General features: G+C 37.2%; 1 protein-coding gene across 1 annotated transcript; it reads right to left on the bottom strand.

The window, feature by feature from the left end:
• Positions 1–283: 283 nt before the first annotated feature.
• On the bottom strand, positions 284–8,277 carry mmp19 (matrix metallopeptidase 19). The gene is made up of 9 exons (XM_058373187.1): positions 7,748–8,277; positions 7,567–7,658; positions 7,190–7,323; positions 6,281–6,490; positions 3,904–4,149; positions 3,567–3,692; positions 3,304–3,468; positions 1,547–1,674; positions 284–1,197 (listed from the first exon to the last, which is right to left on the bottom strand). Exons 1-9 carry the CDS (start codon positions 7,841–7,843, stop codon positions 961–963), a joined length of 1,434 nt encoding a protein of 477 aa, XP_058229170.1. The 5' UTR covers positions 7,844–8,277; the 3' UTR covers positions 284–960.
• Between the last annotated feature and the right edge of the window lie 11,405 nt (positions 8,278–19,682).

Below are 19,682 nucleotides of genomic sequence, written 5' to 3'. Positions count from 1 at the left end.
ATACAGTACAGTCCCTGCAATTAGCGAAAGCAAGACTACAGACTAAGCAAATAAAAGCTCATTAATAATTCTATTCTCAAAATCGAAGCAGGAATGCAAGAGAATGTACACCTCTCTCTCTCTCTCTCTCTCTCTCTCAAACACCAAGCCCTTGTATGATAGATGCTTCTTATATAACATTCTTTTGTGGTTACAAAGAGCAATCCTTACATTTTCAAATGGGGGAAAGTAGAAAGCTATTAAGAAAGCTGAACACCCCTATGTAATCTGTAGACAGTAACTAACCGAACCCGGCTCTTTATACACTTCTTTACTGCAAGAATAAATGACAAAGGTTGCTTATTAATTAACATAAGTTCATTATAGAGAGAGTTTGAGATACACAGACAACTTTGTTACTCCTGGACTCCCTGATGATCCGCTACAGTAGGAATGTGCTAATAAACTGTAATAATGTATAACAATAACTGAGATAGCATTGCTAGCACTGATACTTCACAATGTTCACTATATTCACATTTGACTTTGGAGAATGTTATCGACATTGTTATGTTTCAGCTTTTTTCAAATGTTACAAATGGACAAAAATGTGGAGCAGCTTGCCAACCATAAGACACTGACAAATGGGCAATGTTACAAGTAGAATGCCAAATTAGATGACATCTAAGTTAGATGAGTTAGATGATTTGTCCTGTATTGTTAACAATATAACAGTAACTTTTGCAATAGTTTAGCAAAATTTGCCGCATGTCCACTCTCTAGTCTACTCAACAGACTGCAAAGAGAGTGAAAGAAAGAGCACTTTTTCCCTGTGGACTCATTAAATGTAAATCATGAGGCCATGGCTACACGTCACACAGCATGGGTTTCGACAATGCACAAGTCCCTTGTCTTGTCTGCAGTTGAATGCCTTAAGGTGTTGAAAGTCCTCTTTAGCGCTTCGTTAAAGTCTGCGTCCTCTCAGTGGGTGCACCTCATCCACCGCTCTCGTTTACTTAGCGGATAACCTGATTCCACTATCAGCTGCTCGTTCATGCGCCAGTATTTATCACCTTTAAAGAAGTACACCTTGCCGTTGGTCCATGTGAAGGCAGCGTCCAGGTTGGATGGAATACCAGTAAAGAGGCGCGAAATGGGTTTAGGGTAAATGCTCAAGTCGTTATACATCATTTCATCCCATTGCCAAAAACCTGATCCCTGGAGAAAGAAGATATCCATCAATAATAAAACCTTTATTACAAAAGAACATAGTGCATAGGCTAGTGTGTAGTGAATAGAAAAAATGAAAAAGCAAAGCAAACAATAGTAAGCTGAAGCATTAGCGTCTACAAGCATAAGTCTGAAATAGTTTGCCTGAATATTCCTCGTTAATAAAAAGCTAATACTTATATAGTATTTTATTTCTGAAAAACAACAAAAAATGGTTTTGTGTATTTCACTATCTATTACTCAATAAATAAGATTTTGGCAAAAACGCTTTTTTTCCTGACCGTAACGTGTCTGCCCCCTTGTGTTCAATCAGGAAAGTGCACGTTTTTCACGTTACCTTGAAGAAGAAAATCTTTTTGTTCTTCTCATAGTACAGGGCAGCATCAATGTTCGCTGGGATTCTGGTCAACTGTTTGGGGTAACCGAAGTCGAGCCGGAAGTTTGTGTAGCGCCAAACTTTATCACCTGCCGAGGAGCAGAGAATAATCAGAAACTTGAGGACTTGATAAAGCTGTGCAGTAAAGCTATGAGAATAGGTGAATAATTTATCATACCTGTCCAGAGAAGTAACAAAAATGTGATTTCATTTTTTTTTTCATTAGTCTGTGTCTGTCGGTCTGTCTCTGTGCCTACATGTCTTATATTTATGGCATTTTGGACACCCTTATCCAGAGTGACTTACATTTATCTCATTTATACAACTGAGGGGTATAACTATCTTTTTGTGCTTTTCTTTATCTGTTTGACTATCTGTCTGTCATAATCATAATCATCATTCTATCTGTTTGTCCATCTATCTTTATCTATCTGTCTAGCTGTGTGTGTCTGTCTATTTTAGTAAGGTCTTGGGCTGCACATTAGCACAGATATTTTTTTCAATACATCTATTTATTGGTATGTCTTGATTTGTCTGTCTATCTGCATCCCCCCATCTACTCCCACCATCCTTGTAACTAATTTCTCTATAATGCTGTCTATCCATCAACTAAAAAATGCTATAAATCTGTAACCCAGCTGTAGGAAGCCGTGGGATCTTGGATTAGGATTTAGCCCCACTGTCTGAGTGTCCATGTTTATTCACGTTCCCACTTCGTTCAGCTCATTTTCTGTTCCGACGCATCCCTGACTCATTGCAAAGTTTAGAACAGAGCATACAAAAAAACGGTGATTCACATCTGTTAGTCATTATGCAGCTAAATAATAATTGTATAAACTTCCTGAGATATAAAGTTTGGGGAACACAGCCTGGCCACATTTCCCATGGCACAAGAATTACTACAACATCCTGTTTAGTAGTCAGTTATTTATAATTCTAAAGTAATGCTATGCTAAAACAATGAACATTTCTTTCTTGGTGCAAACATATAAATGGCACTATGGAAAGCACCATTATTACAATATTTTTCAGTAATAATGAAACTGAAACTGTGTCATCCACATACCAGTTTTGATGAAAGCCAGACAACTAATATAGCTAGCTATCCTGTCTGTCTCTAGCCGACGAATCCCTCTATTTCTGTCCATCAGTCTACCTATCTATCAAACGACAGAAACGCTAAAGTTGACAGGGAACGAGGTCTCACTGAATGGTTTGATGAGTATAGAAATGATGTAAATCATATGCTATGGTCTTCACAGTCTCAGATCTCCAGCCAAATGAATGGCTATAGGAAATTTTAAAATGGTGTGTTAAGACAGCGCTATGATCAGAATGCCAACTGAGTAAGAATCTTTTGTTCAGAGACAGAAAATAAGGTTGCATAGAGCCCTAACCTCAACCACTTTGAACACCTTGGGGATGAACTGTTAATGTAGTCTGTGTGTAAGGCTCCTTACCTGCCATCAGTGCCTAACCTCACAAATATTCTTGAGGCTGAATGGGCAATGCTTCGAAATCTATTAGAAAGCCTAATCAGAAGATTGGAGGGTATTATAAAAGAATCTGAAATGGGACCACATTTTGGTGTGGTGTCCACAAACATCTGGCCATGTTGTCTGTCTATCTTTCTGTTCATCTCTCTCTGTCTGCACTTTGAATAATTCCATATTATATAATTTTGCTCTGTGATAAAAACAGCAGTGAGTATGTGCTACCTTTGAAGAAGTAAGTCTTGTTGGTTCTTGGTGAGTGCACAGCAGCGTTCAGGTTTCCTGGCAGGTCGTTCCACAGCTGCTTGATCTTTATTGGAGCATTATGTCCCATATCTGTGATTGTCCACATGTAATCCCCACTAAAAGCAAAGGTCTTCCGCCAAGGACCTGACAGAAACAGAGATGACGTTTAACTGTAATTATATCAGACTCCCGAACTGCAAATCTTAACCTTAATTCATGTAATTGAGGGTTAGGTTTCCTACCTAGCATTATGGCATCAAGTTTGGCATCACATGGATCTGGAATATCGACTCGTGGGACAGGTGATATGGTTGTGGGGCCCATGGCACGAATGTCCTCATCTGTGGTAGTACTGATGATTCTTTTGCCTTAATGAAAAAAAGTGGAAATTAGTCAGATTACCTGAGTGCCCGAAAATGGTAAGCCTACTAAATGCTAAAGATGATGTACAAATGTCAAAGTGTGATAAAACTGTGATTTCACAGGCAAGATGTCGCTTAATCCCTGTTTGCATAAATATGTTTTTGTATTTTAATGCAGATTTACCTTTAGATATCAAAAAGTGCACATTAATCTTACCATATAATGCCTGGATGCCTCTGATGTCATCAGGGTGCAGTCTGAAGTTGACCTTGTAGCCAGAGTAGTAAGAAGCCATGAGTGCATCTCTGTATTGAGAGTGACCCAAACCTAGCGCATGGCCGATCTCATGAGCCGCAACAATTCGCAAGTTGGAACCATAGTATTTTCCTTCAGTCCAAAACTCATCCTCGTCAAAATGTATGATCCCTGATGGAGGGCCTTCAGCATGAGCAAGTACATGACCTACAGACAGGATGAGATTAGGCTGATTAACCTCGGGTTATGTGCAGGTCAAAACTGTGTTGTCAGACTGAGGAGTTTCATTAAATTGTCAGTCATGATTAGGTTATATTGTTTATAATATTTTAGCAAAATTCATTAAACAAGACTGGATGCTTTGGGGATGTTGCCCACACAGATTGTGTTCAGTTAATATGGGAGATTATGTACTAATGTACAACCATCTCCATAGAAAACAACTATATGCAAAATGACAGATACATTCTTTTTATTTAGCTATTTATTCTGTTGCACCACAGATAGTTTTTATTATTTAAAATTCTATTTTGTTGCAAATTGATGTGCTCATGTTAATTTACAGGTACAATTTTGCTTTATAATTGTACAGTAATGTTCAGTACTCTTGTTTCCATCTTATTTTGTTGCTGTCATGACAACATAACATTGTCGTCATACTCCTGACAACACTGGTTCTTGGCTCCAGCCCAGTGGGATCATGGTTATAGGATGTTGCCTGCTGAGAAATGAGTCCACAGTGATGTAAAACACCACCTAATTGGTTAGTCAGGGTTAAATCAACAGTTATGATTTGTGTCAACCCAAGAACAAGTTGCTTATGTACTATTTCCTGTCACTGTCATGGTGAATCACACAAACAAAACAGTCCACTTTAAAAGGGATTTGCTTGATTGAACTGAATCATTAAAAACTTTCACTTAATCAGAGTAATGGTACTTAATTACTTTACTTAAGTATTATTTTGACATTTTTCTAATTAATTTGAGTGTCACTGAAATTAAATACTTCCTTAATTGAATTTCCAACAAAACTACTACTATAAAACTACTTTTTCTCATCTTTTATTTTGATCTTTAAAATCTTCTTCTTCTTCTTTCGGCTTTTCCCTTCAGGGGTCGCCACAGTGAATCATCAAACTCTCCACCTATCCCTATCTTCTGCATCCTCAACACTGACACCCACTAGCTTCATATCTTCATTTATTACATCCATATACCTCCTCTTTGCCTCCTGCCTGGTAGCTCCATGTCCAACATTCTCCTACCAATATACTCACTCTCCCTCCTCTGAACATGTCCAAACCATCTTAATCTGTCCTCTCTAACTTTGTCCCACAAACGTCCAACGTGAGCTGTCCCTCTGATGTACTTGGTCCAACCGTGTCACTCCCAAAGAGAACCTCAACATCTTCAGCACTGCTACCTCCAGCACTGACTCCTGTCTCTTCCTCAGTGACACTGTCTCTAAACCATACAGCATGGCCGGTCTCACCACTGTCTTGTACACCTTCCCCTTGATTCTCGCTGATATTTTTCTTTCACACAGAACTATTTAGATTTTTTAAATATTCTTTACAAATGATGAACATTTTCTTCTTCTTTTTAACATTTAAAAAGGTTGCATTTGACTAGATTTGACTGATGAGATTAGATTAGATTAGTAAACCTGCCCAGACACTTGTGGTTAAATGCCTTAAACAAGCGATTTGCTCCCCCTCAGGTAAGTTAATAGTACCCTTGTATGGAATGGCTCTGCTCTGTTATCCTTGGTCCTTTATTAAAGATTCTCAGAGGTTAGCCACTGGCACTAGCTTACTGTCTGAGCTCATCATTTCAGAAACATTGGTTTTGTGGAAAGCAGCTAACTCGGGTGCTTTTGCATTTTCCAACCGAGACGTCTGACCAACTCTGAAATAATATAGTGCTACTTCTCTAAATCGTTGGTCAAATGGTTTTGTAAAATAAACTGATTTTAGAGACTTTTAAAACAACACCCTGTACTATTAAATTATGTTTTATTTCCCTTGCAGTGTGACATTTTTATTAAATCCCTAAAAAAGAAGTTATATAAGATCCTTTAAAAACATATGCTCAGCAAAAAAAAAAAAAAAGAGTATATGTTAATGTGCAAATTATATTACTGAGTCAGTCTGTTTAAGGCAAGTGCAATTTAAACATGTAAAGTTATAAACTTTCCTTACTTTTTGTCTACATTAGGCTTATGGCTCCAGTGTAAACCTTTATGTTCAAAACATTCTGTGGCCGATCAATTTCAGTTTTGGCCACATTGTTTCTTTAAATATGATCCATTTAAATAATTATATTCTAGCACATACCTGGTCCATCAAAAGGTGAAAGACAGCCAGTCCTGGCATGGAATGAGATCCTAATATCTGCACGCCCATATTCAATCTCCTTAAAGCTTAATGGAGTGACGTCACTCCAGTACTTAAAAGCCAATCTAATGGCCCTCTGGGTCGCAACCTTCCCCAAATCCGGTGTGAAGTTATAGATACGATATGTCAGATTCCTTTTTTTCCAAATTCCTGAAAAATTAAAACAGCATGAATAAACCATCACTGGAAAACCAGGCTTGAAACATTGTTTTATTTACATATAACTTTGTATCTGCAGTTTTACAATAGCCTCGAGGGGATCTGCTGTCTTGAAAATGTCAACAGGTAAAAGCAAAAGCCTCATGCTTTTTTTAATATGAGTCATTTTCCAGGAATCTAGCCTAGAGCACACTCTATAACAGCTGTTTTATAAACATGCCAAGATTTCACTAGCTGAGGGGGAAGCTTGCTTTACAAAAACCGGTACAATTCATAAACATTTTTTACATTATCAATATAGTTCATAAATACATATTTTGTCCCACAATATAAAAGTCTATATGTATGATTATTAAATACTCTCCTGATTTGTAAAGTTGTAAAATGCTATTTAACGTTACTGAAATTATTGTTATTTCTATTTCCTGATGCAATACAAAGTAGTCTCTAAACGTTCATGTGGTGGTTCACTTTCTATAGGGAAAAAATGAGCAGGCCTTTTAGACTCCCATTACCTTATTGTCCAAGGTTTCATATTTCTAAATTATAACTAAATTACATCTAATTTAAAGATCATTCTGGAGTCAGGTTAAAGTGGAATCTATGCTAGCTTGGTGGCATAGTTTTTTAAACAGCATGGTCCAATTCTAAAGACAACAAGGTACATCAACCATGGAAGATAATACTTACCACCAAATCGCCTATATTTATTGGTTTTTTGATTGAAAGGATCCTCAACCCCACAGCGTGGCTGCCTCATTTTTGTCACTGTAGGTTCATCAACCTTTCCAGTAACTGGCAAACCTGACACCCGCTGAAAAAGTCTGGCATGAATACGCAAAGATTTAGACAATTAATAGCATCTAGCTACTAGCAAATTTTATAACTGGGTGTTTTGTCAAATACAGACTTATTTTTTATTTGTTTTCTGTGATAGTATATTAACAAAGTGCTCTGTTTAAATACTATATTGGTATGCTATTGTTTCATTTGTCACTATTTTTATGCTTCAGTTTATTATTATTTATTAACTTTACTTGGAAGTTTATTCATGGTTGGTTTGTTACCTCAGGGCTTCTCTTATAGCCTCCTCACTAATGTCTACCTGGGTCTCCTTATCCAGTGGTGTGTCGAGGTAGCCAAACTGCCTCAGGTAAGTCTGGATTACACAAGCACACACAAGAGAGATGAAAATCATGTAAAGCAGTTATTATAACATCCAAAATATCTCTAATATCATGTTCTCACCATTGCCTCAGCAAATTCCATCCGGTTCTGCAGTACAGAAGAGGAGACTACGTAGAACGCAGTAAAAAGCAATACTGACAAATGCAAGTTTTTCATTGTTCAATACTCCAAAGTTCTGACAATCCTCCAAGCCTGTGAGAATGTGCAGCCTCAAGAAGTGAGCAGTTCCTCCAGAGGTTTATATGTTAAAGAGTGCAGTGAGTCATCGCCAATCTGCTGAGCTGCAGTGATGCATTTCCTATGACTACAGGCGATTATGCACTCCAAGACAGGAACAGCTGCAAAATGTTACACTCTCCCTGGTTCACTCCTCCACACGCTGCCTGGCCATTTGGTGAGAAAAGAAGTAAAAAGTTTTCTTGCAACACTTACCGAAACCCAGAACATCCACAGCAACTGAGTTACACATTGATTTTCTGAGTTTACAGCTGGTTTTGTACCGATTTACGTAAATGGTCCGTATCTCTTTGACGAAAACTTTCGTAAATGAGTTCCAGGAAACCTGAGCCAATGTTTTTATTTGGCAAAGAAAAGGCAGGAAGACTACAGAGCCAGAGAGCTCTGAGAGAGATTTACTAGCACATGTGTCCACGTGTTAGGACTTGCAGAAATGTGGAATGGCTGTCTGGTGCCAACTGAAAAACTTATTTCCACACATTAAGCTCAGTCCACTGTGACTTCAGCTAAAGTAGCTGCCTTTGCGTTGCTTGTTTGATTTGGTCTTCAAAGCTGTTATTTCCTTGAAGCGTAGCTCCAGCCTCCACCATGGAAATCAACAAGAAAATCCATACTTAAACAAACTGAACTACCCAAGCGTCATTGTTAAATGGGTTCCATATGTGACTTGTGCTATTATTTAAACCTCTCTGTATGTTCAGACCTGCAGAATAACCACAGTAAAACCATAGCTGGGTTCGATCCACCTGTTCCATCCAAAAAAAAAAAATCTGTGCTACTGCTCTAACAGAGAATAAATAGAAGGTTTTAGTCTCTGTTTCTGCTTCTAAAAGCTTCTTATTCACTTCAAGTCTTTTTCTCTTCTATTTCACTGTACTGTTTCTTTAAGCATTTTACTGTTTTTCCTAGTCAGATACAATGTATGGACCTTATTAGCAAGCTAAGTTTGAGTGTGTTAATGTAAGGTGGAAAAGGAAAACACTAAAATGTGCAGGGGGACTAGATGAGTAGAATCTAAACACCTATTTTACCTTCATGAAGGGTATGTTATAATTTCCCAAATTCAATTAATAATACCTAAATTGTAACATTGTTCGCCACAGCTGATACCCAAAGAGCTGGAATTGGGCCCAGACAGGTTTGTGTGGCTCAACCATGGTCAACTGCCACTAGGGGTGGATTATGTGCTCTGGATCTCTGGTACTCCACCAATCTGACAGCAACATACAGAATGCTGGCCAGTGCTCAATGAGATAAGTCATGATGTGCTTACTTATCTATTGGCCTTGCACTGGAATATATGGGCTAAAATCATGTTTTTAAAAAAAGGTGTCAATTAGTCCTTAAATTTTGATGTAATTGCAAGATGGGATGAATAGAGGAGTCACACAGTGACAGGAACAGCACTACTGAGCTTTTGCACAAGCCAGATGGGGTGACATGTTGTTTGTGTGGACTCCCACCAGCTAAATGCTGTTTCTAAATTTGATGCCTAAACAACAGGCTCTAGACTTTTAGATCAATTGGATACAGCTTGTCTATTTGATCATGGATTTGAACACAGGCTATTGGCAGATTCCTCTCTCGCCAAAGTCCAAGGAATATTGGCTTTCTCCACAACATTTGATTTATACCAACTTATCACTCTTTTTTCCAGGGTGCTATGCTACCAGCAATTCTACTAGCTGCCCATCTGCATCTTAGGAAATATTGAAATGAATCACTTTCTTAAATATGCCAGTCTCAGCATCCATTTTTCCTCAAACCCCATGAGTCCACATTTCTACCGTCACGTAATAAATCTGACAGGAAACTTGACTCATAAAGGGATGAACTATTACCAATAAACAAATAAGTCATTTTAAACCACAGATTAAACATCTTTATTGTGCAGAAACAGAAGTGAGTTTGAGAACTTAATTTATTACTGCTGATTTAAGTACTTGGGGTGAATGAGTCACAAAGTGGTTCAACTTCAGCTGTCTGCCTGTGTGCAGAAAACAAGAGTGGTCATCACAAACAGGCAAGTTAAATTAATTATGTCAAAAATGAAAATGTTTTTAATCCAAACTAACCAACTTTAATGTTTTGTGACTGATTTTGGGAAAACCTACAATTCATCTATAAGGCTGTTAAATCCTGTTAGTTCACCAGATTCTACCTGTATCAGATAAACATGTTGATAGCATCCCTTATAGGCTGATGATAGAACTGTTATTCCAAAGTTTCAGACCAACAAATTTTCATATTCGTATTATCCTAATGCCAAATAAACACTTGTTCTAGACATTCGTTTAGCAATACAATTAAGTGTTATGACATTTATGACTTCTAGGAAAATGTTCGTATGTCAGTAAAGAAAATACTGTATTTATTAACAGGCCATCTTTCAGACAATATAATGTAGTATATAAATAAAATGTAATGAAGTTTGCTGGGTTTTGCAAATGAAAAAATGGAAGCCAGTATGATGATCATAGTCTCCAGAAAAACTACAAAAAACTGCACAAATTGTACAATGTTTTTAATCTAAAAACATAGAATTGTCACATTATATATTGACTTAATGTACTTTATTGCAGTTTACTGTATTTAGTGAAAGTTTTATATGCCCAAGCATTTTATTTCATGATTTCATCTTTGCTCTACAGAATTTCTTTGCATGTGTTTTTAGTCTTTTTTTTATAGATATACAGATATATACAGATATTAATGAATAATTGATGCACTGAAGTCAGCTATTATATCAGTGCAGTGAAATTGTTTTTTAGTATATTGTAAAGAATAAACATTTTCCATGGTCTTAAAAAAATACTCATCTAGCCATGTGGCAGCAATCTAGATAAAATGACATGGCTCTTAGGCATATCATGAATAATGCGGTGTTTGATTTTTCCATGAACTTCCTAAACTTGGTAACCATCAACAAAGTAACCTGGCTATGAAACTGTGTCTCTGTGTTTGAGGGAACCTTTTTTTTGCCACAGGCAACTCTCTTCAGCCAAGTCTGCACACTTAAGTGTGGTTACAGCCCTTTACAGCTATACTTGCAGCAATGCCAAGTAATACCTGCACATAAGGAACAACAAATTTGTGCCAAATTTGTATATTTATATTCAGTATGAATTTGCGTGTGTGAAGAATTCTTATATTCCACATCTTAAATGTGTAAAAACAAAGCAAATAACCCCAATTAAAGCTAATTCTTCACTTGTTTTATCCTTTATGTTTTCTAAGCAACTATGACCTGTGTCAAGTATTTACAGACATACAATCTCAAACATAGCCAGCTACTAAAGAATGTATTTATTTCATAATCAAATTTAAAATCTACTGCAAAATGCATCAGCAATGTACAATATAATGTATATGGTCACATAGTTCATTCTATAGTGGATGGTAGTACTTTTTCTGAAAATATGTTCAGGTCAGTTGAATAACGTTTGTTTTCTTTCTGTCTCTATATACAGTATGTACTAAAATAGCATGCAAGTTTGCAACTGAGTGCATTGTATTGTTATATTTGGGTATGTGGAACATATGTGACGCCGGTTTAGACGCCGGAAATTTTGGAAAAGTTGCCTTTAGATGGGAAAAAGAAAAGAAGGAACAAAGAAGTGGAAGTAGCCATTATCACACCAGTCATTCCAGTGAGTTACAACATCAACTCTGAACAGTTTCGAAAAGTTTCTTTTTCTGGAAATCAGGTTCCTCAGCCAAGATCAAGAGACAAAGACCTAGACAAAGAAATGTACATTTGTTTGTGAAAAAGGAATAAAGAAACAGCCACTATGACACTAGTCATGCTGAAAAATTTCTTTAACTACCAATTAGGTTGATGCTAATTTATATAAGTTCATTATTCCACAAGAAATAAAACTAACTTAATATGAGAAACGCATCTTGTTGTTATGAGATAGATATACTATAGACTCAACATAACTGTAATTTTCATAATCGATTAATCGGGCGATTACTTTTTTCGATTAATCGATGAATCTGATAAAAACACCACATTTTTAAATACCTTTTTATTTCAAAATAAATTTACACATTGGGTGTTACAAATATGAACGTAAAACTAAACCTTTACACTACCACAATGTTTTTTCCAGCTTTTAAGCAGAAAACTTTTGACCTTTTAAAACTTAAACCACAAACTTAAACTGTGTGTTTCTTAAAGAGGCAGAACTACTAGACTACCAAGTTATGATCCATTCAGTCTTCCAGACATTTTGCATTGCATTATTTTTAATTGGTAACAAATACTGATTAAAAAGAAATATCGTTTATTAATTTTGTCAAACTGTATTAATTGGACAGTACTTGCACTACAATTATTACCGCTGTTTATCATCTACATTGTGAATGAGGAGTAACGCAGCGCTCTTTACACAATAAACACTGGACACTGTAAGCATGCAGATAAAGCATTCACCCAGAATAAAGCATTCACCCAGAATAAAGCATTCACACAGAATAAAGCATTCACACAGAATAAAGCATTCACACAGAATAAAGCATTCACCCAGAATAAAGCATTCACCCAGAATAAAGCATTCACACAGAATAAAGCACTCACCCAGAATAAAGCATTCACCCAGAATAAAGCATTCACCCAGAATAAAGCATTCACACAGAATAAAGCACTCACCCAGAATAAAGCATTCACACAGAATAAAGCACTCACCCAGAATAAAGCATTCACCCAGAATAAAGCACTCACACAGAATAAAGCATTCACACAGAATAAAGCACTCACACAGAATAAAGCACTCACACAGAATAAAGCATTCACACAGAATAAAGCACTCACCCAGAATAAAGCATTCACACAGAATAAAGCATTCACCCAGAATAAAGCATTCACACAGAATAAAGCATTCACACAGAATAAAGCACTCACCCAGAATAAAGCATTCACACAGAATAAAGCATTCACACAGAATAAAGCATTCACACAGAATAAAGCACTCACCCAGAATAAAGCATTCACACAGAATAAAGCATTCACACAGAATAAAGCATTCACCCAGAATAAAGCATTCACCCAGAATAAAGCACTCACACAGAATAAAGCATTCACACAGAATAAAGCACTCACCCAGAATAAAGCATTCACCCAGAATAAAGCATTCACCCAGAATAAAGCATTCACACAGAATAAAGCATTCACACAGAATAAAGCACTCACACAGAATAAAGCATTCACACAGAATAAAGCATTCACACAGAATAAAGCACTCACACAGAATAAAGCATTCACACAGAATAAAGCATTCACACAGAATAAAGCACTCACACAGAATAAAGCATTCACACAGAATAAAGCACTCACCCAGAATAAAGCATTCACACAGAATAAAGCACTCACACAGAATAAAGCACTCACACAGAATAAAGCATTCACACAGAATAAAGCACTCACACAGAATAAAGCACTCACACAGAATAAAGCATTCACACAGAATAAAGCACTCACACAGAATAAAGCATTCACACAGAATAAAGCACTCACACAGAATAAAGCATTCACACAGAATAAAGCACTCACACAGAATAAAGCACTCACACAGAATAAAGCATTCACACAGAATAAAGCACTCACACAGAATAAAGCATTCATACAGAAGCCATGTTTGTGTTTGCAAATACAAGGCCCGGTGTTTAGGAATGGTTTTATAAAGGGCTCAGGATGTGCCATGAAATTGCCATGACAACCTGCTTCTGTAAACGAAGCTTACAACGCTTGCCCCGCCTCTGGGGCCTTTTGATTGGTCCAATGTTCTGTGAGTGACATTGATGAGTTGTGCTGCTTGGAAAAGTTGAAATAATTTGAACATGAGACGCGCGAGGGGCTGCAAGAGATGCGCGCGCAGCGGTCAAACACATCAGTATATCGCATTCATTGAAAAATGTGTAAATGACCCACACATTAAGCACACAAATATGGCACATGACAAATCTGCATTAAACTTGCCTTCCTGAAGTTTCGCCTTCATCTGTGATTCCCGCATGCTTCCGGTTTATGCGCTCGTTCAAGACTTGAATCTATGATCCCTCTCTCATACAAACACAACAAGAGTGGACTCTATTAATCGTATTTTACACCGGATATTTATGTTGCAGTTTTAATTGTATGCTACATATCACACACACATACACACACTGTATGCGCTATCACAACCAGGGGCCCACTGTAACACATAAACCTAATACACAAGTCAATACAAGCATTAGAAAAATCCATGTTTTTTTTTCACATTGGGATGTTAAGAAAACAACAGGGTCTGTGTACTTTTATCTCCTCACTAATTCTCATTATTGTGACTCACATTTTAACTGAATTGTGCAACGTGAATTCAAATCAGTTCAATTCCATTTATTTTGTATAGTGCCTTTTTCCATGAACATTGTCTCAAAGCAGCTTTACAAAAGAAGAGACACAGAGAAAGGGGAGGGGGAAAATGAAAATAGAAAAATAATTAAATAACTAGAAATAAGAATAAGTTATTAAATTTAATTTAATATTTAATATATATTCCCTATTTTATCCCTAATGAGCAAGCCTATGACGACGGTGGCAAGGAAAAACTCCCTGAGATGGTATGAGGAAGAAACCTTGAGAGGAACCAGGCCCAGAAGGGAACCCATCCTCATTTGGGTGACACTAAACAGTAAATAACGTAACTGTAGCTGATTAATGTCCCTTCTACAACAGCAGTCAATGGCCAATGAGGAACTATTAGGTCAATGTAGTTTCTAAGGTCATTATAGACACTAATTCTTTGCTGTCACAAGCTGACAGATGTAATGGCAGATCTGTGACGGTGTGAAAGTCCCCAAGTGGCTCTATCCATGGCTGTCTCCTGGTCCAAACAGAATCATTTGTGAATATGCCAGTAGGTGGGTTAGCTATGCTAATGTGCACCAAGATTGCATTGAATGTGTGTGCATGGTGTCCTGTGAACTGGTGTCCCATTCAGAATGTGTCCTCACCTCACAGTGGGATCTACCACAAGGGTGACCAGAATAATGTGCTTAATAAAAATGAATGAAAAGGGATATGGCAATAACTATCAACCAGGGAGAATGAAGGCTAAACCAGCAGAGGATTTGACTTGTATTTCTACAGCTAGTATATACTGCCATATAGAGGCAAACCATAGTAAATGCTCTAACACTGAAACTGGATATATATAATGTTTTTGAGTGTCCGACTACATGACCCACAACCATGCTTAAACTTTATCACAAGAAAAAAGAAAAAAAAAAACAGTCCTGGTGACTTATAGTCAGAAAGTCATGGCAATTGTTTTTACGTTGTTGCTGTTGCTAATTTTAGCTGGATTACTTTGCTGTTTCTGTCCAGAATTAGATTCATTTTTAGGATGTACTTTTGTCCACATTACACTATATAGGGTTGTGTAAGAGCCTCCCCCACTGTTTGAGTTTATTACACATATTTTGACATTATTGGTAATGTTTCTAATAATTTAGGTGACCTGTGTTTGAACTTTAACAGAAATGTTGCTTATGCAGTTAAGAAATCATCAACTGGGGCATAAAGACTTGAAAATATTACTGGGATATTAAGCATTTAAGTTGATGGTAATGAGATTCATACAAGTGTTTTTCTGTCATTTTAAACCCCACTCTTTCTATACATTTTTACCTAAAACCTAATGCAATAAGGTTTGTTTAAAAAATCAACATGCATGGATGGATTGGCTACACTAAATTGTCATAGATGTAAATAAGTGTATGAATGGATTGGTAGCCAATTATATGTCCATGTACAAATGCACGTTCTGTCTGATACATCCGTTTTATCTCAAGAATTTATTAGAAATATAGTTTACTTTAACCGGTCAACTAGGGGTCACATTACATATATTAGGTATTTCAAATGTGTGTGAACTCATATACTGTTTGGTTAGCTTAGTGTCTGTGTGTCTGTGAGTCTAACAATGTGTGTGTGTGTGACAGTGTGTGTGGGAGCGTGTATGTGAAAGGGTGTGGGGTTGATCAGGTGCCTTACAGGGTGAATGGAAAGGGCAAGAAAAACTGTCCTGATCAGCACATGAACAGTCACATGTGCAGCTAATGACTGAGTCTCTATGTGTGTGCGTGTGTGTGTGTGTTTGTGTGTGTGTGTGTGTCTGAGCAAGTACATTTTAATCCCTTTCCTTAACTTGTATAAAATATTACAATAAATATTGTATTCATATATATTATATGATCAAATGTTATATTATTATGAATGAGCCAATTAATAATGGATACGATTATGAATATTTATTGTATAGTGGCCATGGAAAAAGTCAAAAGGCTTTAAGTTTTTACAGAATTATTAATACAGATTTGCTCTAGAAATGTGTGAATATGCCATATAGGCTATCATCACTCACTTCAACACATATTTAAAGCACCATTTTTTCAAAACACTCAACTTTTCAAAATATCATCTAGCCACTAAATCTGTGTGATTTCTAAAAATGTAACTACCTAATCTAAAAAAAATCTAATTCTAACATGTACTAAAAAAAATAAATAATAGAAATACCTGTTTAGGTGTAATCTCTCTCTCTCTCTCTCTCTGTATATATATATATATATACTGTATAAATCAGCACTAACAGTAAAAATGGGGGACCATCATCATTAAAATAAAATTAAAAAAAAGATTTCCTTCATAAAAGAGATAACAAAGTCATTAATAATACCTAAATTAGGATGGCACATATCCTTTATTTCCATATAAGTAAATTGTACATTTGGGTAATTTATGTTACAGTATGCATTTAAGCTAAACTATGTCAGAGTAGGATGTCAAAAGTATGTGGGCATCTGACCACTAAACTACTCACAGTATAAGATGTATTTGTAAGCTGTAGAATTATGAATTCCCCTTTATTGGAACTACAGGGCCAAGACATATTTCAGCATAACAGTACCCCTGTGCACAAGACAAGGTCCATGAAGACCTGGTTTACCAAGTTTGGTGAGGAAGAACTCGAGAGCTCTGCACAGAGCCCTGACCTCATCCGCACTGAACAATTATGCGATGCACTGAAAAGCTGATTGTACATCAGGCTTTCCCATCCAAAATCAGTGCCTGATCTCACTACTACTCTTGAGGCTGAATGGACAAATCTCCACATGGGTGTGAGCTGGCCGGTGTCCACATACCTTTGGCCATATCGTATATCTGAGATATGGTCTAGGTATCTTACAAATTCAAAACACTGCATTTTCCAGTATGATGACTGTTATGTAATATGAGGTTATAGAATGGGAAATATAATTAGGTATTAAAACAAGTTGAAAGGAAAGTGACGCATGAGAAAGATACACAGAGTGAAATGTGAAATAATGAAAGAAGATCATTGATGGGCCCCCATGCACTCTCATCTCGTGACCTGCATCCATTCAGCCTCAAGGGTTTTACAGCAAATCTTCTCATCTTCTCAAAGCAGCATGACTCAGAGACACATATCCCACATTCCTCGCTCACTATAATGGCTTCCTTCATTTCAAAAACACCCAGATAAAGTCAGCCAATCTCACGACAACTCTCTAACATATAGTATTTATTAGGTACAGGATATGTATATAGTGATGTCTATATTACATAAGGTAACAGGGAAAATAAAAATAATATATGAACCATGTGTCACTGATTGTGTTGTGTTGACCATAACACCTATATGGGCTTTTTGAACATCCCATTCCAGATTCAGTCACCCTTTTTTCCTGTTATAATAACCTTCAGTCTACTGGGAATGTTTTCCATGAGATTTTGGAGTGTTGTGGGGATTTGCCCATTCACCCAAAAGAGCATTAGTGTGGTCTATGCACTGATGCTGGATGAGGAGGCCAGGGGTGCAGTCCATGGTCTAGTTCATCCCAAAGGTGTTTTCACTGGGGATGAGGTCAGGTCACTGTGCAGCGAACTAGAGTTCTTCCATTCCAACCTTGGTAAACCATGTCTTCATGGACTTCACTTCACAGGGGAAGTTTGATTCTGAAATGTTTCTGGATGCTTAGATCCAGGGAAGTGGAATTGTCATGCTAAAACATACAAAGACACCCAAAACAATTGTGTGCTTTCAACTTTGTGGTAATATTTTTGGGTTCCACATAAGATCCACATATGTGTGTGTTGGTCAGGTATCCACAAACTACGCTGAGCAGCAGACAGTAGTCAGCAGACTACATTAAGACCAATTATCATAACAGTATTTTACTAATTGTGTTTGTTAATTTACAATGCTTATGCTTATATAAGCAAGAAAACAAATACTGCTGGACTATATGAAGCCATGTAAGTAAAAAAAGCTTGCTTTTTATTTAGCCAAGGATTCACCATTAAAGCCAAAGATAAATATCACAAGATAAGGCAATCCACATGCTTATTTACATTCAGTCAATTACCATGTCCAGTCATAACAATTTCCTTGTTTTCTCTTTGTTCCTAGTTTACTCTAGTTACCTATCTGTGACTTGGATTAATTCTGATAGACACATTTTAAAGATTCACTTGTGCTAATCCACACCCATAGACACTAGAGTCTCTAGACACTAGAAGTATCCCCACTTCCCAACTGTTGGGAGATCTGTGTGATAGAAAAATATCAGTGAGAGTCAAGGGGAAGGTGTACAAGACCGGCCATGCTGTATGGTTTAGAGACAGTGTCACTGAGGAAGAGACAGGAGTCAGAGCTGGAGGTAGCAGAGCTGAAGATGTTGAGGTTCTCTTTGGGAGTGACACAGCTGGACAGGATTAGGAACAAGTACATCAGAGGGACAGCTCATGTTGGACATTTGGGGGACAAAGTTAGGGAGGCCAGATTAAGATGGTTTGGACATGTTCAGAGGAGGGAGAGTGAGTATATTGGTAGGAGAATGTTGGACATGGAGCTGCCAGGCAGGAGGCAAAGAGGAAGGCCAAAGAGGAGGTATATGGATGTAATAAATGAGGATATGAAGCTAGTGGGTGCAAGTGTTGAGGATGCAGAAGATAGGGATAAATGGAGAGAGATGATTTGCTGTGGCCACCCCTGAAGGGAAAAGCTGAAAGAAGAAGACTTCTTTTTTAGCAAAGCTGTTGTTGGTAATTCCAAATTCAATACATCTAGAAAAAGAATTACTTAGCCTTTTTGCAACACTGTGGTTTACATTTGGCCTTGCAGACTATTATCTTTCAAATCCTCAAGGTTATTAGAATCCCTCTGACAAACAATTTCAAAACCCTTTATATATTTTCAGTGGGATTTAGGAGATTGACTAGGAAATGTAAGGTATGCTTATGTTATTTTCGTCACGTATTTGGGTTTGTTGCCAAGATTCGGTTTCCTGGCCGATGGGATTCTTCTCTCATATCTCCCACCTTCTTCAAACATGACATGCTTAATTGTTGCCAACAAGTTTTTTGTCTGACCAGAGTATATTTTTCCAAAAAGTGTTCATATTACTTATTTCCCCTCACTGTGTATGTGCCATTCAGCCAGGTAGCCCATTACACCATCCCTGCATCCCTCCCCCTTCATCCTTTTCACTGCATATTTAATTCCCTAGTCAAATTCGATCCAATCCTGTATTAACACCTCCAGCTATTGATTTAGAGTCTTTTCTGAAATAAAATTTGTGATTAGCAGAATCCTTCTGGAAAAGGTGCTTTAGGCCATGGGAGGAGCCTTCTTTTTTAATCCAGCGCATGATGTCAGAGTCAGGAGTTTGGGCCGATTAGAAGGGC

This window comes from Hemibagrus wyckioides, linkage group LG21, assembly GCF_019097595.1.
Source record: "Hemibagrus wyckioides isolate EC202008001 linkage group LG21, SWU_Hwy_1.0, whole genome shotgun sequence".
NCBI classification, from domain to species: Eukaryota; Metazoa; Chordata; class Actinopteri; order Siluriformes; family Bagridae; genus Hemibagrus; species Hemibagrus wyckioides.
Note: the sequence above shows the minus strand (reverse complement) of the source record. Positions and strands in the feature narration are given on the sequence as shown.

Excerpts from the sequence above, each read along its gene's own strand:
- mmp19 (XM_058373187.1), bottom strand. The coding sequence starts at position 7,843 with ATGAAAAACTTGCATTTGTCAGTATTGCTTTTTACTGCGTTCTACGTA. Across the intron at positions 7,324-7,566 it reads GCTATAAGAGAAGCCCTGAG|ACTTTTTCAGCGGGTGTCAG; the intron begins GTAACAAACCAA and ends TATTCATGCCAG. Across the intron at positions 3,693-3,903 it reads AGGCATCCAGGCATTATATG|GCAAAAGAATCATCAGTACT; the intron begins GTAAGATTAATG and ends TTTTTCATTAAG.